At 40.3% G+C, this 27,110-nt stretch overlaps 1 protein-coding gene across 7 annotated transcripts; it reads left to right on the top strand.

The window, feature by feature from the left end:
- The first annotated feature begins 282 nt into the window (after nt 1–282).
- On the top strand, nt 283–27,110 carry LOC128610569 (uncharacterized). 7 transcript variants are annotated; one of them, XM_053629969.1, is made up of 11 exons: nt 286–1,883; nt 11,293–11,426; nt 11,555–11,663; nt 12,697–12,949; nt 15,208–15,458; nt 15,600–20,917; nt 21,000–21,219; nt 21,764–21,963; nt 22,142–22,408; nt 22,506–22,612; nt 24,299–27,110. In XM_053629969.1, exons 3-11 carry the CDS (start codon nt 11,556–11,558, stop codon nt 24,541–24,543), a joined length of 6,969 nt encoding a protein of 2,322 aa, XP_053485944.1. In that variant the 5' UTR covers nt 286–1,883; nt 11,293–11,426; nt 11,555; the 3' UTR covers nt 24,544–27,110. The 7 variants fall into 7 exon arrangements, 6 of the variants coding, with proteins under 6 accessions (XP_053485944.1, XP_053485941.1, XP_053485939.1 ...); XM_053629966.1 differs by lacking the exon at nt 11,293–11,426; XM_053629964.1 differs by having other exon boundaries at nt 11,555–12,949.

Genomic DNA, 27,110 nt, shown 5'->3' with positions numbered 1-27,110 from the left:
CAAATTATGTCCAATCATCACCAAAATTGGCATACATGGTATTCAGACCAACCTTTGCCCATAATGTTCCAACAAACCTGACGGCGAAGATGCCAGACAGGAAGTGAGGCTGTATTCAATTGAATTAAATTCAATTTTATTTTATTTGTATAGCACTTTTTACAATAGACATTGTCTCAAAGCAGCTTTACAGAAATATATAAACACAGTATACAGATATTAAAAGTGCAAATTTATCCCAATTGAACGAGCCGGTGGTGACGGTGGTGAGGATCTCTAGTATCTCCCTAAGATACTAAAACTCCCTAAGATGTTAAGAGGAAGAAACCTTGAGAGGAACCAGACTCAGAAGGGAACCCATCCTCATCTGGGTAACAACAGATAGTGTGAAAAAGTTCATTATGGTTTTATATGAAGTCTGTTTGGCCTTAGAAGCAGCTGTAGTCCCAGCAATCTGGAATTGGAGTAGATGAGAGCTCCATCCAGAGGTAGGACATCCGAAACGGATCAGGCATGTCCGGAGAGCAGAACGGATCAGGATCTCTAGTATCTCCATAAAATCGTGTGTGGCCATGACTTATATATTGATCACATATTGAAACTACTTACACACAAGAACTCCTACGACATAATCAGATGCAAGGAGATATTTATGTATTATTTTTATATTATATTATATTGTATTAGTCAACTCACGGAGTTGTTGGTTTTTTTTTTTTCAATTAAATTACAACTTTAAGCAAGTCTACAGGGAGTTTGACCTCATCCCATAGGACATCATTAGAGCAGCCCCTAAACAGCTAGCCACCTAATTAAAATAATGTTAGCTATACTAATGAACAAATGACACCTGTTAACTGTTAAACTCACCTCAACATGTCTTTTACAGTCATTGAACTCACCATGGGCAAACGAAAAATCGCTGTTGCAAACAGTGCAGCGAGCAAAACTGTCATTATTTTTGACCCTATTAAGCAGGCGTACACTTTAGTATAGTCTATGGTGACGTGTGTTTTGTATTTATTTATTTGTATTATTTGTTTTGGCGCTGCAGGACACTACAGTAGTGATGTGTCGTTCGTTCATTTTGAACGAATTTTTAATATGACTCGGGAACAACGAGTTGTCTCAGAGGGCGATTCGTTCATTTTTGACATTTTTGTGCCGCAACATCCCCATAGGTTCTGTACAGGAAACAGAAATGGATTAGTTCACCTCTTGAGTCTTCGGGTTCGAGTCATTCGTTCATCATCACACCCCCACTGCATTCAGCCTATGGGGCGGTCATGGGATGAACAAACAACTCGAACCCGAAGACTGAAGATATTTCTGTTTCCAGGGAACAGACGTGACAAATGTGACGTGACAAAAGAAAGAACTTGGATCGGGAGGTGAACTAACAGACTGCAATAGCCTGAAGACCAGCTAAGCTGTTAATTAATCATAATTTGGCCTTGGCTGCATTCGCCTACAGTTTGTGAGATCAACGTTTGCGTAAGTACTAGATGTGTTGGGGAAAAAAGATTCGAAAAAAGATTCGTTCATTTTGCTGATTTACGAGATTCAAAGATCCGAGTCAGTAAAATGATCCGAACTTCCCGTCACTACAGTACAGTACACTGAACTGGAGAAAGACAGAGGTCGACTGTAAAGCCCGCCCACAGAGAACACTGATAGGTTTAGCTGGCAGAAAGAGAGACCAATCAGGATACTCCCCCCTCCCCTTCCCTTCTCTCTCTATTGTTGAATTTGATGGACTTCCGGAAATTCCAGGAGATTTGGGAAGTCTCGTGACCAGTGCAGAATAAAAAAAGTTTCACTTCTGATGTTGTAATGTCGACTTTTTGCTTCACACATCAGTGTCGGCTATGACCAGACACAAGGTGAGTTTTTAACCTCTACATTACAGACATGTGTGTTAACCCGGTGAACATGAATGAAACCTCTGTAAACATTAATAATAGTTTTATTACTACTACAAGTAAAGCGCTCTATCAAATTAGCGCGATGTCACTTTGAAGAAATAGCAGATTCAGTTTCCACACTTTCTGCCCATGTCACATTTTACCCACAAAGTGAAAGTGCTTAAAAAAAGTTTGGGATATGTGCTGTCTCTCTCCTGTTTTCTATCCAGTTGATCTTTTACTGATAAAATGGCGCGCGTGATGACGTCATCCTTTTAAAAAAAAAGGGGGTCGCGTAAGTTTGGTGTATCGCAAAAGAAATCCGCCTTTGAGCCGGATTTAGACAATTAAATAAAACTGACCCGCTTACTTTCATTTTCATTTCACAAGTAACTGCAGTTGTACGAAATATCTCCATGGTAACGGCCTCCTGAGTAGCCTAGAGTACGCACTTGTGTGTGTGTGAGAGTGAGTGAGAGAGAGAGAGAGAGCGCACGCGCACTGAGCCAGTTGACATGAGAAAACATCACTTTTTAATGCATGAGTAACTGATGCGCTGCTTTAAATACACATGTAGTGTAACAGGTTACTTTAGTTATTAGTCACTCAATAATGTAACAAATGTTTATTTGATGAGCGTCCCACCGGGAATTCTGCTGATGAGCCACTCTGAGGATATGAAATATCAGAGTACGAGGTCAGAACGTGCACCATTTTATCAGTAAGAGGCCAATTGGATGGAAACAGGAGGGAGACAGCAAATATAGCAAACTTTTTTCTTTCTTTTTTTTTACGCACTTTCACTTTATCTATACCAGAAATGCATAGAAATGGTGGATGGAAACTTGGCGACTCTTTTAACTTTGGTAAATGAGTGCGCTAAGCATTCCAGCATTAACATAACAAATGTTTATCTGTGCTCAGTGTTTTGTGTGCTGCCTTCATTTCTGATGAATATTGCATTTACAAGTAGATGAATAATTGTACTATGACCAATTAGCACGTTCGCCTCACACCTCCAGGGTCGGGGGTTCGATTCCCACCGTGGCCCTGTGTGTGCAGAGTTTGCGTGTTCTGCCCGTGCTGCGGGGGTTTCCTCCGGGTACTCCGGTTTCCTCCCCCAGTCCAAAGACATGCATGGTAGGCTGATTGGCATGTCTAAAGTGTCCATAGTGTATGAATGGGTGTGTGAGTGCGTATGTGATTGTGCCCTGTGATGGATTGGCACCCTGTCCAGGGTGTACCCCGCCTTGTGCCCCATGCTCCCTGGGATAGGCTCCAGGCTCCCCGTGACCCTGAAAAGGTTAAGCGGTATAGAAGATGGATGGATGGATGGATGGACTATGACCCATGACCTGTGACACATATTTACCTTTCTGTACACTTACCACATTCCAACTCCACCCATCTTCTCTCTATAACATTGCATTCAGCCTAAACAACTAAGCACAAAAACTGACCTGTGCTCTAAGGTGGCTTAACAAGGAAATGTAAGCAAATATACATTACAGTGTAACAAAAAATATTAAGTGAAAATGAAAATAAAACACTAATATGATGATATATAAATGAGAAGATGGCGAATCAGAAAGGTCTCTAGTATATCACCAGTATATCGCTGCATGGATAGATAGTCCTAGTGTTTAATTATCACATTAATTCAATTCAATTCAATTCAATTTTATTTGTATAGCGCTTTTTACAATAGACATTGTCTCAAAGCAGCTTTACAGAAATATCAACATGGTATACAGATATTAAAGGTGCGAATTTATCCCAACTGAGCAAGCCACTGAGTGGCGACGGTGGCAAGGAAAAACGCCCTAAGATGTTTTAAGAGGAAGAAACCTTGAGAGGAACCCGACTCAGAAGGGAACCCATCCTCATCTGGGTAACAACAGATAGTGTGAAAAAGTTCATTATGGATTTATATGAAGTCTGTATGGCCTTAGGAGCAGCCGTAGTCCCAGCAGTCTGGAATTAGAGAAGATTTGAGCTCCATCCAGAGGCAGAAAGGATCTGGATCTCTAGTATCTCCATAAATTCGTGTGGGGCTCGGCGAAAGGAGAGAGGGAGAAAAAAGATAATTATGACTGCGAAGTAGTAGAACAGAATCTAGTCAGGGTAGGCTTGAGTAAACAAATACGTTTTAAGCCTAGACTTAAACACTGAGACTGTGTCTGAGTCCCGAACACTAATAGGAAGACTGTTCCATAACTGTGGGGCTCTATAAGCGAAAGCTCTTCCCCCTGCTGTAGCCTTCACTATTCGAGGTACCGTCAAATAGCCTGCATCTTTTGATCTAAGTAGGCGTGGCGGATTATATAAAACCAAAAGGTCGCTTAGATATTGTGGCGCGAGACCATTTAGTGCTTTATAGGTTAATAAAAGTATTTTATAGTTAATGCGAGATTTTACTGGGAGCCAATGCAGTATTGATAATATCGGTGTGATATGGTCATACCTTCTAGTTCTAGTTAGGACTCTAGCAGCTGCATTCTGGACTAACTGGAGCTTATTTATATTCCTACTGGAACATCCAGACAGTAAGGCATTACAGTAATCTAATCTAGAGGTGACGAATGCATGAACTAGTATTTCCGCATCATGTAGTGACAATATGTTTCTTATTTTAGAAATATTTCTGAGATGAAAGAAGGCTATCCTAGTAATATTATCTACATGAGCATCAAATGATAGGCTGGAGTCAATAATCACACCAAGGTCTTTTACTGCTGCACATGATGAAACAGAAAGACCATCCAGAGTAACCATGTGATCAGAAAGATTACTTCTAGCTACACGTGGGCCTAATAAAAGTATTTCTGTTTTATCAGAATTAAGTAGAAGGAAGTTAGTTAACATCCAATGTCTAATGTCCTTTACACAATCCTCAGCTTTACTAAGCTTCTGTCTGTCCTCTGGCTTCGCTGAAACATACAACTGTGTATCATCAGCATAACAGTGGAAGCTAATTCCATGTTTACGAATAATTTGACCTAGGGGTAGCATATATAAAGTAAAGAGCAGTGGGCCTAAAACAGAACCCTGTGGAACTCCAAAAGTAACCTCAGTATGCATGGAGAATTCACCATTTACATCTACGAACTGATAACGATCGGTCAGATAAGACCTGAGCCAGGAGAGGACTGTTCCCTTAATACCAACAACATTTTCTAATCTATCAAGGAGAATAGTGTGATCTATAGTATCAAAAGCTGCACTAAGGTCGAGTAACACAAGCAGAGAGACACAACCCTGATCGTAGGTCAGTAGAAGGTCATTTACTACTTTAACTAATGCTGTCTCTGTGCTATGATGAGGTCTAAACCCTGACTGATAGATTTCATGAATGTTATTCCTATCTAAGTACGAGCATAACTGCTTTGCTACAACCTTTTCTAAAATCTTAGAGATGAAGGGGAGATTAATCACTGCAAATTTGGTTTAATTTAACAATATGGCTTCCACACTCATTATTAAGCAGACAATCTTGTTGGTTTCATCCGACTGCTAAAGCCATGGTCCTCAAACAGCTTACAAAACATGTACAGTATTTCAACGAGGAAAGAAATCGACCAGAAGAGGGGTACAGAAGAATTTACAAAGCATTAGATGTATCATGGAACACCGTGAAGGCCATCATCAACAAGTGGAGAAAATGCAGCACTACAGTGACATCACTAAGAACAGGACATCCCTCCTAAACTGATGAAAGGACATGAAGGAGGCTGCTAGGAGACCTACGTCAACATTCAGTTATCTTCATGAATATCTGGCGAGTACTGGTCACTCCCTGCCTGTGACAACAATCTCTCATTCTCCACATGTCTGGGCTATGAGGTAGAGTGTCTAGAGTGAAGCACTTCCTCATGAAAAAAAAATCACCTCAAACCATGTGGCAAAATGTGTCACAGACTGATGAGACTAAGGTAGGCATATTTTATACAAAATCAATAAGCTTATCACCCAAAGAACTCCATACCCATGGTGAACATGGTGGTGGCAGCATCATGCTATGGAGCTGCTTCTCTTCAGCTAGGACTGGGGCGCTAGAGGGACTCATGGATATCTCCAAATACCAGTTTATTTCTGTTAGACAGCTGTCAGCTCTCAGTTGACCTTCCAGTACAATAACGACCCAAGGCACAAATCTGAGTTAACAAAGGAACGGCTTCAGAAGAAGAAGATCTAGATCCAGATCTAAATCCTGTATAAAACCTGTAATCTGTGTAAAGAAGAGTGGAATAAAATGACCAGATAAAGATGTTCTAAGTCAGTAGACTCTTACCCAAAAACCCAGAGTGCTGTGTTACAAACAAAAGCTGCTTTAACAAAGTCACGGCACAACAATCTCAGCAGATTCCCGTTTGACATGACTGGTGAGTGTTTATTACCCCCGCATGGTGTCAAATACGCAAAACTAAATGAAGTGTAATGGAAACTTGGCAGCTTTCCAGTGGCTTGGTTCAGTTCTGTTGACACACATGCACCTCAGCCCCACACACTCACTGAGACAGAGAGAGAGAGAGAGAGAGAGAGAGAGAGAGAGAGAGACCTTTCAAAAGACTTTTATTACAGTAAAATTAACAAACATTAACAATTATTCACAAACTTAGTGCAAAAATAAGCTCAGTTCACAATTGAACACAAGGCTTCTCTGTACCACCATATAGATTCAAAGTTCATTAAACTATTCATTATCTTATAAAAATGAAAATCAGCTACAATTCTGGATTTTACCAATGCTGTAAACACCCTTACCACATCACTATCATTTCTTTGTTCTATCTGTTTTTTTTCTACTGATTATATAGCCATTTTTGCTTTTCCCAACAGAAAATTCAACAACTGACATTCACCAAGTCTTCTTTTCACATATTTAAAACAAAAAAAAGACATTCTTGACTTGAGTCAGGATTTAAAATAGAAATAAAAGCATTGACTGCAATTATTCCATGTAAAACCCTCCAATGAATGTCAGCTGATTTTAATGGTGACTTATATAATGCTCTCCACTCATTTTCATTTAATCTTAAAACATCACGCCACGGTGTATCAACCTTATGGTGTAAACCTTTTTTGTTAAAAGACTTTACACGTGCCATATAAAACTGTTTTCCATTAACATTATTCCAATCCAAGTACATACTCTTTGAGTCCAATATAATTCCAGAATAAGTTGTGGGGATAAAAGTAGCTTAGGAAAAGGGTTCTTGTCATTGGGTTGAATAAGTCCTTCACAATAGTCTTTGAGCATATTAGATTCCACTGATATAAGAGCAGATCGCATCCTCTGTAGTATTTGAGTCGTTGTTCGAACAGATTTAGTTTTGAACAAGCAGTCACTTCCTCAACATTTGTAAATCCAGCCCCTGCCAAGTTAACAAGCTTTATTAAATTTCTGATTCCAGCTCGAATGAAGAGTTCAATAAGTGTACTGCTGGTGCTTAATATATCCAACCTTGCACCATTTATCAGTGGCTCTTCCAGCAACCAAAATAAGGAGTCTGTGGTCTCGGGCCTTTTCACATTAAAACAACTCCACATTTGAAAAGATATCGATAGAAAGTAGGTAAACAATAAGTGTCTTACTAGGGTCCATCAAAAGCGAGGGTTTGTCCAAGGTGAATCCTTGAACAGATTTCAGAATAATACTGGTTGATGCTCTCCAGCTCCATTTTCTGGACCCGTAAGAAAGCTTTGCAAAAAATGCGGTCGAAAAGCAGCAGTTCTGCTTTGTAGATAACCCAGTCCTTGTCTGCCTTCCTCTTTTGTTAAATAGAAAATATTATGTACTACCCAATGTAATTTATCCCAATAGAAAACTATCAAAATCAATTGTATTTTTGCCAATAAATAGATTGGAGGATCAACACAAGCCAACCGATGCCACAGAAAAGATGCCACTAAGTCATTTATAATTGTTGATTTAAGCCACTTCCATCTGTCTTTGGAATAACCTCTACCAAAACCTTTCCAAGTCTTGTAGCTAAAACTTTAGAAAGTATTTTATAATCGCAACAAAGCAAAGATATGGGTCGCCAACTTGTTAAAAAGTTAAATCACCTTTTATGGTAAAAGAGTGAGTTCTGCTCTACAACAGATTAAAGGCAAACGTCCTTCAGTCAAACTGTTATTAAGAACTTCCAATAAATCTTCTCCTATTATATTCCTTATATAATATATATATATATATAGAATATATATATTAAATTCTTTAGTGACATTCTGGGTGTAATGTTGGCATAGTTGTTTTATTCAATTTTTCCAAAATCCCACCAGTTTTTTAGAGATTGAAAATTATTCTTTTCCATTTTAAAATTAGTCCAGAGTCAATTCAAAATCTCCTTAAAATGAATATAATTTAATAAAGTTGTGTTAAAATGCCAATAGGCACTATTTGATTTAACAGAACACATAGTAATTAAATATCCTATTAAACTAAAACCAACCGGAGAAATAAAACAACTGTTGAAAGTACTAAGATGATGTTTAAAAACATAAAGCTTGTCTAGCCTTGCTAATAATATCACGAACATGTACCCATGTATATTGTCTGATGTCTTTGTTAAAATTTCTCCACACATCACACAACTTGTACGTTTCAATCATTTGGATAAGCCTTCTGTATGAGGGTATATGTGGCTCAATATGATTTCTGTCTATATTACTCTCGTCACAATTAAAAAATCTCCTCCCAAAACAAGTACTCTTTGCCCTTAGACCTAATGTTTTACAAAGAGCATCTAAAAAGCACATTCTTTGTGTTAGTTGAGTTGGGGCATAAATACACATAAAAACAAATACATACTTTTCAAAATTCACTTTTAAAAGTCTTCCTTTTCTGATTTCTTCCATTTTAACAAGGAACAAAACTTTTAGCAAATAAAATACCAACTCCTCCATTAAGAGAAGTGTTATGGCTTAAGAAAGACAAACTATTCCATTCTTTGAACCATTGAACAGCATTTTAATCATCACTATGGGTTTCTTGCATAAATTAAACATCCAATGTTTTCTGTCTCATTAACTCATATCTTTCCAATCTTTTCCTCACATCTCTGGCTCCATTCACATTTACAGCAGCAATAAAAACTGAGTAATACACAGACACCAAGAGTCATGAAATTAAACTGCTTCATTATCACTATTACTCAGTTGGTTTTGAACAGTGCAAACTGTGGGTATATATACGAGGGTTCATTAACAGGAACGTGATTCAGGTGCAGGTGGTCATTTGACTGTGATGCAGTGGCTGCTGGGAACTGTAGTTCAGAGTTCCTTCTCTGATTACATGACACAGGCTGTTCATTTCTTATTTCAACTGCAGTTAACTCTACCGTTAAACCTGCATCTGTTGGAGTTATTTCATCAGCATCGTCAGAATTAATAGCTTTGCGCTGTGCACCCGAAACCCCGGGTTTATTGACATTCGCACTGCTATCTGGAAATGCACAAATCAAATGTTTTGTCTTTCCACATCCAAAACACCTCATAGAGTCTGTCGACACAAAGACTGTATTAATAAAATCTTTTCTGAATTTCAAGTTCAGATCAAGTTCATTCCCATTTTTTAAAATCATGTATGTATACCTCTGAAATGAAACATGTTTCAGTAACTCAGATTTACTGGCGATTCCTATCTTTTGGATTCCCAAAGCATGGATTCCCAAAGCATGAAAGCTCTCTTGCTAACATTTCATCTTTGATAAAAGCTGGGACATTAGCCAATGTAACCTTTTTAGCTGGTGTAGAAAGGGGAAGTACAGGTGTAAACAATCCCCACAATTTAATCCCTTTTTCAACCACCTCATTTGCCTTTTCCACCGTACTTATGAATACAATTGCACTGTTCATTCTTGAGGCAGCCAAAACACATTTATGTCCAACCACATCGGCAACATCTAAACTGCATTCCCCTACTCTACCAGCCAACACTACTTTAACTCCATGCCGATGCGTGAGCGAATCTAATCCACCACCTGTATGGGCTGCCATGGTATTTGAAAACACAGGCGTTAAACACCCTCAACTCTTCGTACAATCCGACCACAACACACAAAATTTAGACAAAAATCAATAATCTCATACAACATAGAAAAGGAAAGTTTGAAGAATGAAGCCACAGCATGCGCCACTCGCTCACACAGAGAGAGAGAGAGAGAGTGAGTTCATGATTCCATGTATCCTGACAAAATGTCCAGGTCCTCTGGCAGAAAAACAGTCCCAAAACATTAAAGATCCACCTCCATATTTAACTGTGGGCATGAGGTACTTTTCCATATGGCTACCTCTCTATGTGCTCCAAAACCACCTCTGGTGATTATTACCAAAAAGCTCTATTTTGATTTCATCTGACCATAGAACCCGATCCCATTTGAAGTTCCAGTAGTGTCTGGCACACTGAAGACGCTCGAGTTTGTTTTTGGATGAGAGTAGAGGCTTTTTTCTTGAAACCCTTCCAAACAACTTGTGGTGATGTAGGTGACTTCAGATTATAGTTTTGGAGACTTTCTGACCCCAAGACACAACTAACTTCTGCAATTCTCCAGCTGTGATCCTTGGAGATTTTTTGTCCACTCGAACCGTCCTCTTCACAGTGTGTTAGACAATATAGACACACGTCCAATTCCAGGTTGATTCATAACATTTCCAGTTGACTGGAACATCTTAATTATTGCCCTGATGGTGGAAATGGGCATTTTCAATGCTTGTGCTATTTCCTTATAGCCACATCTCCACAGCGCCCCAACACAGCCCATAATGCCACACTCCAGCCTCACTCACAACCCCTGCATCAACACCACACCACTTCCCTCTCACCTTAAGAAAATAAACACACTGTTTTGCACCAACCTTGCCTTTGTTGTGTCTGTGTTATGCCCCTTGTAGCTATGAGAATTTGGGCATGAACACAGTCCTAACCCCAACCCACACCATGGACCCTGTTCTGAATCATCTACTGGAGACCAATCTCCATCAACCGAGATGTGTCACAGCCTTCTTTGCTCATATTTAACAAGGGTGCCAATATTAGTGGAGGGCACTGTCTGTGTGTGTGTGTGTATATATATATATATATATATATATATATATATATGTACACACACAGTATCTAACAAAAGTGAGTACATCTCTCACATTTTTGTATATTTGATTATATCTTTTCACGTGACAACACTGAAGAAATGACACTTTGCTACAATGTAAAGTAGTGAGTGTACAGCTTGTGTAACAGTGTAAATTTGCTGTCCCCTCAAAATAACTCAACACACAGCTATTAATGTCTAAACCGCTGGCAACAAAAGTGAGTACACCCCTAAGTGAAAATGTCCAAACTGGGCCCAAAGTGTCAATATTTTGTGTGGCCACCATTATTTTCCAGCACTGCCTTAACCCTCTTGGGCATGGAGTTCACCAGAGCTTCACAGGTTGCCACTGGAGTCCTCTTCCACTCCTCCATGACGAGTGGAAAAATTCTTCAGAGGTGTACTCACTTTTGTGAGATACTGTGTGTATGTATGTAATCTTTTCCACACTAATTGTAATGATTTTATCACATTGTGATTCATAACACCTTTTTAGAAATTATTGTATGAACATTGTAAAATTGTTGACAGATCAACACCTGTAATTTTCCATTTCAGAATGGGGATCCTTGGAGGAGAAATAACTGTTAACAATCACACACACTACAAATGGACTGTCTGTATCGAGACCAAGATGCCATGGCCATTTTCTGACAGATACAATACAGTAACGTATACACAATCATTACAGCAATTCTTTAAGATGTTTTCCCAACATATGCTCCACCTATTTGTATATACAATATACTTCTATAAAATACACAATGTGTTCTTAACAGCATGTGACTGATTACATATTTTTTAAATTAAAGAACAGTCAAAGAAAACACTAAAATTGCACCATGACTTGGAGGAACAGACAGTTTTCATTTCTAGTTGAATCGGACACTCATTTGAAAACGTACACACTTTTGTGACACCTCTTTGTAATAAAAAATAATGCCCAATTTTTATTTGAATCACCTTTGCTGTTACATACAGTGATGTGGAATGCCCATGAAACAAGTCACTTCCTATTCTCACTTACGTTATAGCAGTTATAAACAGTCGTTCCCTCACCAGCCCTCTCTCTATTCTCTCTCGTTAAGTTAATAAGACAAAACAATGCAGCATGTTGTGTTACAGAGAAACCGCAAAGAAGCGTCAACTCCTCTGTCCTGAAGATGTCGGAAAACTTAAAGTTACTGCTTTACCTCTGACTGTTACAAAGCTCTGACACTGGAGACTCCTTCCATAAATGTTAAATTACAGAAAATTATTTTTTTTATCCGTTTAGGTAGCTCATCTTCTGTACAAGTCCCTGTAAATGAGCTGTTACTATAGAAACAATAACGTATTAATATGAGCGCATTAAATTAAACTTGGGATTTACAGCTGCACTGCTGTCACAGCTGCTGTCATAGAAAATTAATCAATACCTTCTGACCAATCACAATCTAGAATTCAACAGTGCTGTGATGTAATAATACATGCACGCACCCTGTTATTGATTATTTTTGTATTTTTCTTGTATCGAGTGGAATTGGAGGCCCTGTTATGACATTTAAGTTTCAGCAAATACACTTATGCAATTATGTGATACAGTTAAACCACATTTCAAAACATATTTTTATTTATTTATATTGAATTATTATAATTTTTATATTTCACTAGTACTTGTTAAGCTACACATGACTGAATGTGTTTCTGTATATATGCAGTTTGATGTTGAACCTGACAGAAAAACACAGCAATGCCAGACACTTTACAGCAAATGGGTCCAAACCATCTACTTGAAAGTGAAATATGGACAGTGTTCAGAGACTGAGTGCTACACAGATCCAGATTTGTGGTACATATTCGATCCAAGAGATGACCCCTGTTTCACAATTCGAGAGAGTGGAGACCACCGGCTGATACATCTGGACTGCAGCGTAAATTACGAGGAGAAGAAATCAACTTGCCCAAATTATGGTATGTTGCTTCTTTACTAAAAGCTTTTATCAAATTATATTAACTACATTGGCACCGCAAATTGGACAGCTGTAGCAACTGGCAGCTAGTCTGTCCTTTTTTTGTTAAACCCAAAAGGGGGAGGCTAGAAAGGGGAAGTAAGGCAAAAACCTGTGTTAGTACACTGCCAACCCCAGAAAGACTTTAGAATTTATTTTCTTACGGCTTCAATAGGCCCTGGCTGATGTGGTACCCCAAGTACTGTGTCTTGGTTAGCTCCAAATGACACTTCTATGGGTCCACTGTTAGGTCGGCCTTCCAGAGTTCAACCTGGACCTCTGTGAGATTGTGTAGGGGGTCTGCCCACGTGCTTGAGTGGATCACACCCTTCGTAGGCAGCTGCGAATCGCCGGTGTGGGTGGAGCATGAACCTGAAAGGGGAGAACCTGGTATTGCCAGTGGCTGCCGAAGGGCTGATTCGAGCTCTCTCCAGGCATTCGAGGAGCAGGTGCTTGCAGAAGTTGTTACACAGCCGGAGGCTTCCGGCGGGCTTCAGGACCACCATGATGGGACTAGACCAAGGGCAGGCAGATTCCTCGATGATGCCATCTCATAGCATTTTGCTGACTTCCTCCTCAATACCACCTCTGGGACTCAGTAGATCCACCGTCAAACCACCACTCCCAGCGGGGTCTTGATTTCATGTTTTACCAGGTATGTCAGTCCTTGCTCCACCAAGAACACATCTGAAAAGGTCCACCAGCTCCGTTATTTCTTGCCGCTGTGAAGGGGTTAGGGCTTCTCACTTTGGGACCAAGCTTCACCCTGGGGGTTCTGTGGGGACATCCACAAATGCTGAGAAGGCAGGGGGCAGGCTCAATCCACTGTCTCAGCAATTTAACATGATACATTTGGGTGCTTGGTTGCTTACCTGACTGTTGCCAACAGTAGTTGGGCACTGGGCCCTTGCGCTCGAAGACAATGTACGGGCCTTGCCAGTGGGCCAGGAACATGCAGGTGGTGCTGGGTAGCAGAAGAAGCACCTGGTTGCCTGTGCCTCCTCCATGTTCTGTTTCACTGTGGGGGCCACTTGATCAATTTGCTCCTGCATGTCCTGGATGTACTCTATGATGGAGCAGAACAGGGATGGCCATGTCCAGCAGCCCTCGAGGTCTTCCCCCAAAGAGGAGCTCAAACGGGGTGAAACCCATGGATGCCTGAGGTGTCTCATGCATGGGGAACAGGACGTAGGGTAGGAGGTCCCAGTTCCTCCCCTCCTTGTCTACCACCTGTCACAGCATTCTCTTCAGCATCTAGTTGAAACGCTTGACCAGCCCATCTGTTTGTGGGTGGTGGACAGACATCCTATGGTGTTTGACCTGCAACAGCCAGCAGAGATCAGCCATTAGTTTTGATAAAAAGGGTGTACTCCATGGGATCTCCATGTGGCTGAAGAGGAGGACAAGTTCCCTTGTGATCTTTCAGGAGGTGGCTTTATGGAGTGGGATTGCCTCGGGGTGTCGGGTGGTGTAATCCATGATGTATTCATGGCCCCAGGCAGATTTCAGGAGCAATCATACTAATTCCATGCCCACCCTTTCAAAAGGGATGCCAATGATGGGGAGCGGGATGAGCAGGGCAGGTGCAAGCTTGTTGCTTCCATTCCAGGCCATTGGAAGCAGTCCTTCAGCTTCTCTAGGGTGTTGCGAGCCCCCAGATGGCCGCCCAGTGGGTGTGAGTGGACCAGGTGCATGAGCAAGTTGACCTTAGACCGTGGAACCACCAAGTGATCACATGCTTGGCCCCACCATTCAGTGTGATAGTAGAGGTGCCCCACTCTCATTATGAACCGAGATGCTCCCACACACCTTGATGGCCTGTGGTAGGACCGCTGGGCAGGCTAGGGTGACGGTGCTCCCTGAGTCCAACAGGGCTCTAGTTGGTGTGCCGGCTAGCTTTACTGCATTGGTGCAGGCCCGAGGCTGGGAGTGGGTGTGCAAGACACAACCAGCTAACCAGGGCTTGTTGACCCAGAGGGGCAGCTGAGGGGAGGGTTCGGTGGGCATGGGTTCATCCACCAGCGAGGCATAGGTGGGATGGCTCTCCTCTCCCTGCTACTGCTCAGGTTTTGGCACCGCGGGAATTATCCAGGTGGTGGCTGGGGAAGAACTCAGACAGAATCAACAGTTGTTTTTTTTATAAATGCTTATTCATCATGTTTACTATATTCTTATGATGTACAGAGTAATGTGTAATTAATATGATTTTATTATATCCAGAGAAAATTGACGATGATGCGCGAGAGGAAGAGGAAAATCGTAGACGAGAAGAAGAGCAGCGATGTCAGGCCCAGCTTGAACGTGAAAGAAGAATTGAGGAACAAATTAAAAGGGAAAGTGAGCTCACTGCTAAGAAACTTTCACAAGCCACAGAGACACTGAAGCAGAGACAGAGGCTGAGAGGCCATGAGGTCCACCACCAAACTCATATAATGCAACAGCCACTGGACGCTGAAATTGAAATAGATGAGGTAACAGCTTTAACTCATAGGTAATAGAAATTTCAATCGCCATTCTCAGGTCTTGTTCTGAGTTAAATATTATATTCAACAATTCTATATGTTATACTTCAGCTGATTGCTGCTAAATAATATTGTTTTTGCTTCCGACAGGCTCCAGAAATAGAGAAGAAATTCATGGAACTCTTGTTTGAATATCAAATCACTGAAGATGAAGACTCAGAGGAGACATTAGCAGACAGAATGAAAACTCTGCAAAATGAGTTAATGGTGGAGTTCTGTAAGAAACATAATCTGTCCAGTAGCTCTGTGTTTTCTTTCAACACTGCAGTTGGTTATGAGACTCTGCCTCTATATGATAGACTGTCAGTACTTGAGGCAGTAATGCGTTTAGTTCTTGAGGAGAATGAAGAAGACCACACACATAAACACGAACGGGACTTCCTCTTGGATCTGCTTGAACTGTTGCAAGATGATCATCCATCGATTGCGTTTAATCTTTTACAGAGCATTCTTCAAACTGATATGCAACTGTCTACACAGAGTAAAGAAATTCTGTGTCAGATTGCATTCAACAACACATGGAAACTGCCAGAAATAACAGATTTCATGAGGAAACATTTTGGCAAAGACAAAGAACAAGTGCAGTCAATACTTCACATTGCACAGACGTACAAGCTGGAGTATGGGAGCGTCTTTACTGCTTTAGGTTCAGCTGATCCCCTCAGAGGGTTAAAAAGCTATGTTGACAAAGAGAGACACAAAAATGCTGATACTGTTATTAGTGAAATGCGTAAAGCGAACTACCCAGAGAATGTCCTGATAATACTAGAGGACGTTCTGGGGTATCTGGAAATGGAGCTTCCAAAATACAAAACAGCTAGTCTCAGTGAAAAAAACATCCAGAATGTAAAGAAAATGATTAGAGAACTGGATTTTAACAACCCAGATAGACAAGTTCTCAAACATGTGCTAGTGGGAATGTCAGTCGCAGTAAAGATATGCTCTGCTGTCACTATTCAGAGGGGTAAAAAGGAAATAGTCATTGAAGGATATCTTCCCAGATTAACTCAGCTTGCAACCTTGGTTGTTTTCCTGCTTCCAAAATCAAAAACGAATACAGGTTGTCTACTTGAAATTGGGACAGGTGAAGGGAAATCTTGTATTTTAGCCATGCTTGCTGCAATCCATGCCATTCGTGGTGTAAAGGTGGACATTGTGACGAGCTCCCCGGTCCTCGCCTGTCGTGATTTAGAGGAATGGAGTGGACTGTACAACATGTTTGGCATAACGTCATCTGCTGTTCCTCCAATGCTGAATGATGTCTCATCTGAAAAACAAGAGGAACTGACTCAGGAAGCATACAAACAACAAATAATTTACAGTACTGTTGGGACTTTTGCAGCAGATACACTGAAACAAGAGTTTGAGAAGAAAACAACTCGAGGAGACAGGAGGTTTGAGCTGGTCCTTGTGGATGAGGTTGACTACATGACCTTGGATAATGGAGTTCAAATAACATTTCTGTCCCATGAGTCCAGTGGCCTCCAGCATTTGGAGCAAGTCCTAGCAAGCATCTGGGCCATGATATCTGCGTGTCGACCAATTGAGATAGAAGACACTGGAGAGACCATGTGGACAACAAGAGTCCAGAATTTTCACACAGCTGCCCTGATAGCAATGATTGGTTCAGAAAAAAGTGATACATTTTCACCACTGGAAATTTTGTTGCCAGGAACCGAATTAGGCTTTTACTCAGAGGAAGATTTTGAAAATTTGAAGGTCTCTATTAATGATGAAGGAGAAAAGCAACGTGTCACTATGGAAAATGAGGCATGGAAGACCATCATGGCCAAAACGGGAATAGAACAACAGTATGACCTGCTCAGTGTTCTCGAGATGGGGATGGAGCAGAAGGTGGCATTCAACTGTTATATATATCAGTCAGAAGCTAGAAAAGCCATTCAGTTTGGAGAAAAAAAGGCAAAAACTGACCAAAACATCAACATGTTGCTCCTCGAGAATGGAAACGCTTGTGAGATCTTGTCTGAAAATTTGCTTGTTGAAGCCACTGTTAGCCAGCTGAAAACAAAGATTAAATATTCTAAGCAATGCAGTTCAAAAGAAGGAAACAGCTCTCTTGTGATCCCTTCTTTCTTAGAGAAATACCTGGAAAATCAGCTGCCAGTGTTTGTTGAGAATGCATTGAAGGCCATTCAGATGACCGAAGGCAGAGAGTACATGATCGAGAGATCTCTTAGTGCTCAGGGAATAGATGTTAGTGAAGAAGATCAACACATGTACCATGCAATAATTCCAGTGGATTTCCAGGCCAGTGGAATGTTGGAGAAAAGAAAACGGTGGGGTGATGGACTGCAACAGTTTCTGGATATGAAGCACCAGTTAACTTTATCACCGTTATCAAATGTGACAAACTACATGTCAAATTCCAATTTCTTTAAAAGATATCTCAATGGGAAAGGGATATTTGGTGTTTCTGGAACACTGGGGGGAGATGCTGACAAGGGTTTCCTGGCAAGGCATTACAAAACGGACAGCTATGTCATACCAGCTCATCAGCGTCAAAAGGTTACTGAGCTTCCTGCAGTCCAGGTGAGGGGAGGTACCGAACAATGGCTCCAAACTCTTTGTGCCACGGTCTCAAAAGTCTCTGACAGAGGACAGGTGGTGTTAGTCGTGTGTGAGGACGTCAACACAGCAAATGCTCTCAATGACAAAATTACAGCAGAAAGCAAACAGGCAGTTACCATGTACACGATGAGCGAGAGCCACAACATTGAGAACCAGGAGTTCAACAAGGGACACATCATCATTACCACTAACCTTGGAGGACGTGGAACAGACATTAAGGTTACGGAGGAGGTTAATCGCTGTGGTGGTCTCTTTGTGTTACTCACGTACTTCCCCAATAACCGAAGAGTCGAGAAACAGGTCTTTGGGCGAACAGGTCGAAAAGGCACCCCGGGAATGGTCCAGTTAATACTGAACCATGATCATCTAGCCATGGCCTACCGAGGACATTCTATTGAGGTCATGAGGGACCTCAGAGAAGAGTATGAGGTTAATCGAATAAAAGACATGGAGAAGGAGAAACTAGCTGAAATTGCAATGAAGGAAGAGCTGTTCTCCACATTTTGTCAGTTCCTTAGTGACTTTGACAGGCGTTATAATACAGAAGAGAAGACAGACCTCTTTGAAGTTAAAGTAAAAGACGTCCCTCGTTACTTTGAGTCCTTTCAGAGTAAGATGGACTATCACCCAGCCCTGAATGCTTTAAAAGAGTCATGGGGTATGTGGCTGATACTTCATACAGACCAGATTAACATACAGAATGACCTCAGTGAATTGAAAGAAGACCTCATCCAGCACTTGCTAGATACAAGTAACAAACTTTTACAAGGTCAGAGTGAAAACTTTTATGACCACATTCAGCAGGCTTTAGGACGAACTGCCTTGCACTTTCAAAACAAAAACAAATGTGACTATGGAGCGAAATCTTACTGGAAAAAAGCCTCTGACTCCGACAGCTACTACAGAGCTGTTGCACTGTATAACCAGGCCTACATTACCATTAACATGGCCAAAGAAGGCTACAAAAGTGAGGCGTGTTCCTTACTTGAGGAGGCAGAGAAGGCCATAGATGTTTATGTATTAGAAACTACCAAAACACTATACTTCTGTTCCATGTCTATAAGTCAAAATTTTGAACCGCATCATAGCGGCAGCTGTAACTTCCAAATACAAATGCAAGCGAGGATGAACATATTTAACTCATGGAAGCAAAATATTAAAAAAACACTTGACATGATTGGATTGGGCGAAGGAGACTTCAAAACTATGGACTTGACTCTTTACAACTTATCCACTGAGGAGGATTTTGTGTCTTGTAGTGAACTCGGCCTCTTTCGTAATTATGGCCTTGCAGTTGTGTTTGAACTGAAGCAAAAGCCCCAATTCTCATTTGATGCCCTGATTTGTTGTTTTCTTGGTGTGGTTCAGATCGTAGCAGGAGTTCTGATATGTGAGATGTCAGCTGGTTCCATGTCCTCATGTGGTCTTGGTTTGATCTCTGAAGGGGTGTCTGACATGATCAATGGAGTCATGGGTATGATAAAAGGCAATTTTAATTGGGCATCATGGGCAATGTCTAAAGCATTTAATATAGGAATTTCATTGGCCTGGGGTGGATTCAGTGTTTCCAAAAGATCATTGTCCTCTGTGAAAAACGCAGCAAATAGTATCTTCAATGGCACTAAATCACTAAAAAATATTGCGTGGAGCGCCCTCCGATCAGGAAGAAACCTTTTTATTTCCCCTTGTACAACAGTCAAATCATTAGCATCATCAGTATGCATAAAAAACATCACACTGAACACGGCCAAACTGAACTTAAAAAATGCAAGTGCGTATGCTGTCCAAGAATTGGCTATTCGGGGAGTAAACACTGCTTTGAACAATATTGATGCTACAGTTAAAAAAACTTTCAAACAAGGATTTCAACTTACTTTCAACAAATCTATCTGTTCAGCACTGCAACAGAATAAACAGTTTGCTCGAGTGCTCACAGATTTCATTAGCTCAGCAGTCCCAAAGGCCGCCTTGAATAAAGCGTCTGGCTACAAGATTAGCAAAAACATGGAGAAGCAAATTATTGACCATGTTGCTCTGAATACGGAACTTACTATCAGGAGCCTTGTAATAAACTGTAACCAAATCCAAAAGACCATTCAAACACTGTCAAATTTGTGGGACATGGCTGCAGAGTTTGTTGCACACAAACGTTATACCTGCATCAAGAAACTTTTGAAAACTGCAAGCATGTCCACCACCATTTATGAAATGTATTCCTCCATTCCTACTAAACAGACCATTGACAGTAATTTTGTTCCTGCATTTTTGAAGACCATGAAGGAGGATCCAGTATTTGAGACATATGACAATGATGGAAGGGACAAACTGGAAGATGTGGAACGCCTTAAAGATGAACTCATTGACGTGGTTTCAGACATTCTTTCCCAAACCATGGTGGAGAGTTTTTCTGGGTTTGCTACATCAATTTTTACGAAAACATTCACTCAAAGACTAAACTCTGTTACTGGAGAAGTAGTTGGTAATTTTCTGGGGAGGCATGAAACCCAAAGTTTCTTTGTGAGTCAGCAGCCTCATTATGATCTGAAATCTGCCACTGAATCCAAAGAAAGATCTTTGACTAAAGAAGAACGAAATGAGCTCACATGCTACGCTAATAATATAACTGATGAACAAAAACCAGCAACAGCTTTAGCAGTCCATGTCCTCACAAAGAGTAATTTGTTGGTAGGAAAAGGAATTTGTATAACTGTAGTAGATACTCAAGGAAAACTTCTCACAGAGGAGACTTACTCAGGAACTGATCCAGCAGCTGGTACTATCAAACTCTTGCTGACGAAAACACCTCTGACTTCTCCAGGGTGAGCCTATCTTATATAGAATTCTTGTTGATGCATCATGGTGATCGCATGAATGTATTTTTTAATTCAATGCATTTTACAGAAATGAAGGAATATTGAATAAACTGAAGCGTAGCATTAAGGCTGAAGACTTTCCACAGAGTGGACATGTCGATATTATACGCACCGATGGTTCACGAGAAACTGTGAAGTCCTCAAATCATGACTGTCTTTTTCATGCAGTCATCCAAGCAACAACTAACGACCCAAACAATGTTGTGCTACAAAAAGCTAAAGATCTCCGTAGGAAAATCAGTGAGGAGGTAAGTAAGAATATGCCATGTAAGTTTAGTTGCCAGATATTGGTTAGCTGGCTTAGTGCTTTCATATCTCTGGGCTGCATCAATAATTTGTGCAAATTCGAGTTTGTTCAGTCACCTACAAAAAGGTATTAGCAGTCATTTGGAGAGGTGGCTGGCTGTTTAGTGCAGTACAATACAGGCATTTCCGACCATGTGTGATGATTATTATTGATACTTGTGAAGCAAGTTTATTGTTTACTTGATAATTTGACTGGTTATTCAGCAAACAAGCAACAAAAACATTGGTGAAATAAATGGGCAAAATGTATTTATTACTTTTTAATTAGTGCACTTTTATATGGTGACTATTAAACGTTTATTATATCATTTGTGATAATCTTCCTTTAGATTTCAAACTTGGTTGGTATTGTGAACTTCCTGAAATTCCCAGCATGTACAGATCCCATTTTAACATCTTATAAACGAGACCATTTTTACCCACCGTTCGGGTATAACTTCTTTAACAGGGACCTAACGTAAGATCTTGGTTTTGTTTCTGTTACAGATTCTTTTAAACCCAAATAAGTATGTAGACGCTGTGAAGATCCAGAACATTTTCAACATGACAAACAACTCGAAGAAATTTAAACTCCAAGCTGGAGTGAGGGAATGTGATATGGAGCAGTACATCAAGTACACCAAAGACAAGACACCGAAACAAATTATTGATGAGTACAAACTTGGAAAAGTGGGCGACCACAAGTGGTAATTTTTAAATTCATGTTGTTTATACTCGTTTTCTTTAGGGATCTTATTGAATTCATGTACTAGTCTGAACATACGAAGCCAAATTTCTTCATAAATTCCCGTAGTCACTACAGGAATGAAATCTAGTGAATTACTGACAATACTAAATCGTCATCTTGTATGAAATACTGTGAAGCCTTTTAGACATGGAGAAGCCCACAGCAGGAGTAGTGGAGGCACAGCACATTCCACCAAAAAGCACATGGACTGCAGTCCTTCATCTCATCAAAACAAACCCCGAGATTTCTTCTTCATTAGACAGAACAAACAAGGAAGTTTTCTACTTAATGATGAAAATGAAACATGACCCGAATGGAAAAACGCAGCTATGCATGAACGCGCTGTCCTCTGATCACCGCCATGCACTGAGCAGCGGCAACAGCGCTGAATCCAGAGCATGCAGGTCTCATCTCATCTCAACGCCTGGTTTTGTCTCTAGCACTGCAATCATTTATTCTCTTAGTACTGATCCATGCATGTTTCATTTTCATGTTCCTCAGACATTTCCTGACGAGAACCTTTTCAAGTGGAGACACAGAGAAAGCGCTGAAGCTCTCCTTAATGATGGCCCATCCTCAATGCTCGGACCACATCTGGAATGATCTCGGTACGTTATCCCTACAGTGGGGGAAATAAGTATTGGACGCATCAACATTTTTTTCAGTAAATATACTTCCAATAAGGCTATTCACATGAAATTTTCACCAGACATCAGTATTAACTCAAGAAATCTGTAAATATAAATTCACAACATTAAAGTCCATAAATGAAGTTGTGTGTAATAAAGTGGAATGACACGGGGGAAAAAAGTATTGAACACTCTAACAAAAAAACAGTTCTCCAAGGCAAGGTAAGGCAAGAAACCAGCTGAAATCCGTAAGTAAGTATACCCCCTATCTGTGCAAATTAATATCAGCTGGGTTAGCAAATTGATGGTCTATAAAAAAGAAACATCTCATGATGGGTTAAAGCAAAGAGCTCTCCCAAGACCTTCACAATCTTATTGTTGCAAAACATATTGATGGAATCGAATACAGATGTATTTCAAAACTTCTGAATTTTCCAGAAATCACCATCAGGGTCATTATCTGCAAGTGGAAGCAACATCACTGTGTCATCAACCGGCCACACGCAGGAGCTCCTCACAAGATTTCTGATCAGGGAGTCAGAAGAATAGTCAGAAGAGTAGCCCAAGAGTCAAGGACCACTCTGAAAGAGCTCCAGAAACACTTGGAGTCAGCAGGTACCATCGTCACAGAGAAAACAATAGGCAATGCACTCCACTGCTCACGCTCACCCTCAAGACTCCATTACTAAAGAAAAGGCATGTCGAAGCTCATTTAAAGTTTGGTACAACTCATTTGGACAAGCCTATGAAATACTGGGAGAGTATAGCCTGGTTAGTCGAGAGCAAAACTGAACTTTTTGGTTGTCATACTACACACCATGTTTGGAGAAGAAATGGCACTGCACATCACCCTAAAAACACTACACCAACAGTGAAGTTTGGAGGTGAAGCATCATGGTGTGGGGCTGTTTTTCATCACATGGTACTGGAAGACTTCATATAACTGAAGGAACGATGAATGGAGCCCTTTACCGGGAGATTCTTGAGAAGAATCTGCTGCCATCCACCAGGATGGTGAAGATGAGACGTGGGTGGAGCTTCCAGCAGGACAACGATCCAAAGCATACAGCAAAGGAAACTCTCAATTGTGTCAGAGAAAAAAATCAAGGTGTTAGAATGGCCCAGTCAATCACCTGACTCGAATCCAACTGAACAAGATTTAAAGACAATATGTTTAGAAGAATGGACCAAAATCACACCTGAATACTGTGGAACATTAATTTCTTCATACAGGAAGCGTCTTGAAGCGTCATTACAAACAAAGGCTTCTCCACTAAGTATTAAATACATTTCAGTTAGCGTGTTCAATACTTTTTCCCGTGTCATTCCACTTTATTACACATAACTTTATTTATGGACTTTAATGTTGTGAATTCTTTATATTTCCAGATTTCTTGAGTTAATACTGATGTCTGGTGAAAATTTCATGTGAATAACGTCATTGGAAATATATTTACTGACATTACTGTTGACACATCTAATACTTATTTCCCCCACTGTATATTTACCACCGATGAACATACAAGATTGAAAAGAGTCTGTTTTTAGATTTTGTCCTCTTGCTACTTGTTTTACGCCTGTACGCTACAACAAAGACTACAAACTAGTAAATTCTTTACTCTGGCTGAACTAATCCAAATGATCACTGTTCTGTTTAATTCGCAGGTATCCCTCATCATTTCAGGACGTGTGATTCTGGACTTGCAGCCATGGACAGGAACGATTACTACAAGAGAGGATTTAGGGACATAGTGAAAAAATACAGCAGATGGGATCTCATCGACCAAGAACAAACCATTCGACTAATAAACTGGGTTCAGAAAGATATATTTCTGAACACATCTACAGCAGAGTATAAAGAAATACTTCATGTTATCAAAGATGCAAAAAAAAAAAGAACTGAAACATGAGCCTGGATAAACTGAGCAGAAAGAAATTAGCACTTACCCTTTATTCACATTGGGGCAATATTATTAACGTGTCAGGAGTAACAAATCATTTCAGCTTGGCTAAACTTTCCACATTTGACTGATGCATTAAAATTATTTAAATTACAACCCCAATTCTGAAAAAGTTGGGACAGTATGGAAAATGCAAAACAAACAAAAAAAGTATAATTTGAAAATTCAATTCACTCTGTACTATATGGATAACACATTATTTACACATTATTTGATGTTTTACTTTGTGAATTTAATTTATTTTTGAAAATATACACTCATTTCAAATCTGATGACTGCAACACACTCCAAAAAAGTTGGGACAGTTGACTGTTTACAGCTGTGTAACATCAGCCTTTCTTTTAATAACACTTATTAAGCATTTGGACGCTGAGTGAAGACACCAGTTGGTTAAGTTTTGCAAGCGGAATTTTCCCCCGTTCATCCATTATGCATTTCTCAACTGCGCGACTGTACAAGGCCTTCATTTCCTTATTTTGCGCTTTATAATGCGCCACACGTTCTCAATGGGAGACAGGTCAGGACAGCTGTCTCTTCCACACCATGATATCTCCAGCGATGGTTACTGCACAGCCAGTGGGAGGAAAGAAGCTCAAGGCAGAGCCTGAGGGGGAAGCGACGTTCCCCATGAAGCTAGAGTTGGGAGTGATGCTGTCTGTGAGGTCCAAGGGGGAGCGAAGTTCTCTGAGTGGCCAGAGGGGAGAGCGAGGTTCTCCATGAAGCACGAGGGGGGAGTAATGTCCTCCGTGGAGAAGGAAGGGGGAGCTACATACAGCAGGAAGCAAAGAAAAAGAGAATACTTTACTGCACTATGGTTGCAGCAAAATTTTTCGAGGTGATATCCCCTGCCGAGCTGCAGCCAGAGGTCAATGTGGCGACCTCATCCCCAGAGCTCCAGCACAAGACCCACGAGGTAGGATGGGGTGCTCACCATGTGGACCTCTGACTGGGGCTCTGGAGCAGAGACTACCTCATGGTAGATCTCAGATGGTAAGACTAGTTGGTTTTGTGACTCTAAGTCATTCCCTTCAAATGCTATCGAGCTTTAAATTATGGTATATTTTGTGTATGAGCCCATTTGGTAGTGAAATACATGTCATATTTACATATGATTTAATAGTTTTTTTTTATTAAATATAAAAAATCTAAAGCTTGTGTGTTATAGCTGACACCTAGTTGAACACTTTACAGTTGGTTATATGACTGTAAGTCATTCCCTACAAATGCTATTGAAGTTAGAAATATGTATACCAATGTTGTATGTAACTTTTGAAACGGTCCCTTAATTTGCACATATCTGCAAATATCGACCGGCTAACATCACGCCAACTTCATACCAGTGTATGCTTCCTCTTTTTTCTCTCTATCCTGTTATCTATTCTTCCTCACTTACCTGTGTCGTATCGCCCCTTCTATCCTCCACCCTCTAGTTGAAAGAAAAATAATGAAAAGAATGTTAATCTCAGTGTATATTTACTAATTCACTGTGTTCTATTCTGTCTGATTTTTTATATACATCAAATTGTGGGTCTCGATACTCAACTCTGATATTTTGACACAGATGTGATTATTTTGTCCTGACTGATTATCATCCCATGCTTACATACTTTACATAACTACATGTAAAATACATTTACTGACCAAACCCAACCCAAGCTCTAATATGAAAACATATTAAATATTTACACACCGTGGGAGCACAGTGACCCCTAGTGGCCAGAGAGAAAATCAGATAATTTTCAACCAATTCTCCACTACAGGTCATCATACAATAAAATTAAAAGTATAAAAACACATAGCTTACATATCTTAGCTTACACGAAGTTTACTCTGTAATAAGTAAAAATGAGTAAGAGTAGATTTAAGTGAGCTAACTTGTTAATATATCCTCCAAAGGCCTGTTGCACGAAGCCGGTTTTTCGGTCTCAACATGGTGGATTGGTTTTTTAGAAGGTTTCATCACCATGGTAACTTACAATGCACTAATAACCTGCTCCGGAGCAGGTTTAATTCTGAGTAAGGGAACTCAAACCCAACTTTGGGTTGTGTGTGAAAATCACAGCAGTCCCATCTGGTACCAACAACCATTCCACGGTTAAATTCACAGAGATCACACTTGTTCTTCATTCTGATCTTTGATGTGAACCTTAACTGAAGCTCTTGACTTGTAATTGAATGATTTTATGCATTGCACTGCTGCCACGTGATTGGCTGATTACATAACTGCATGAGTGTACCCTACAGGTGCTCCTAATAAAGTAGACAATGAGTGAACATCTTAACAATAAATAACCGCTTGTTCTTTACAGGTCTTCTAAACAACACCAGGTAGTATGTACATATTTTACGCCATTTTCACCATGAATTTCACCTTCTGCTTCTTTTCTTTGTATGTAAAAAGAAATAAAGCTTTCAGAACAAGCAGCTGTGATTGTCATCTTCCTTTAACACACTCACTACTTCTCAGCTTAAGAAGAAAGGGAAAGAAAGAAGGAGCAGATTAACCTTGTTGTCTC

The sequence above is a fragment of the Ictalurus furcatus genome, chromosome 7 (assembly GCF_023375685.1).
Source record: "Ictalurus furcatus strain D&B chromosome 7, Billie_1.0, whole genome shotgun sequence".
Lineage (NCBI taxonomy): Eukaryota > Metazoa > Chordata > Actinopteri > Siluriformes > Ictaluridae > Ictalurus > Ictalurus furcatus.
Note: the sequence above shows the minus strand (reverse complement) of the source record. Positions and strands in the feature narration are given on the sequence as shown.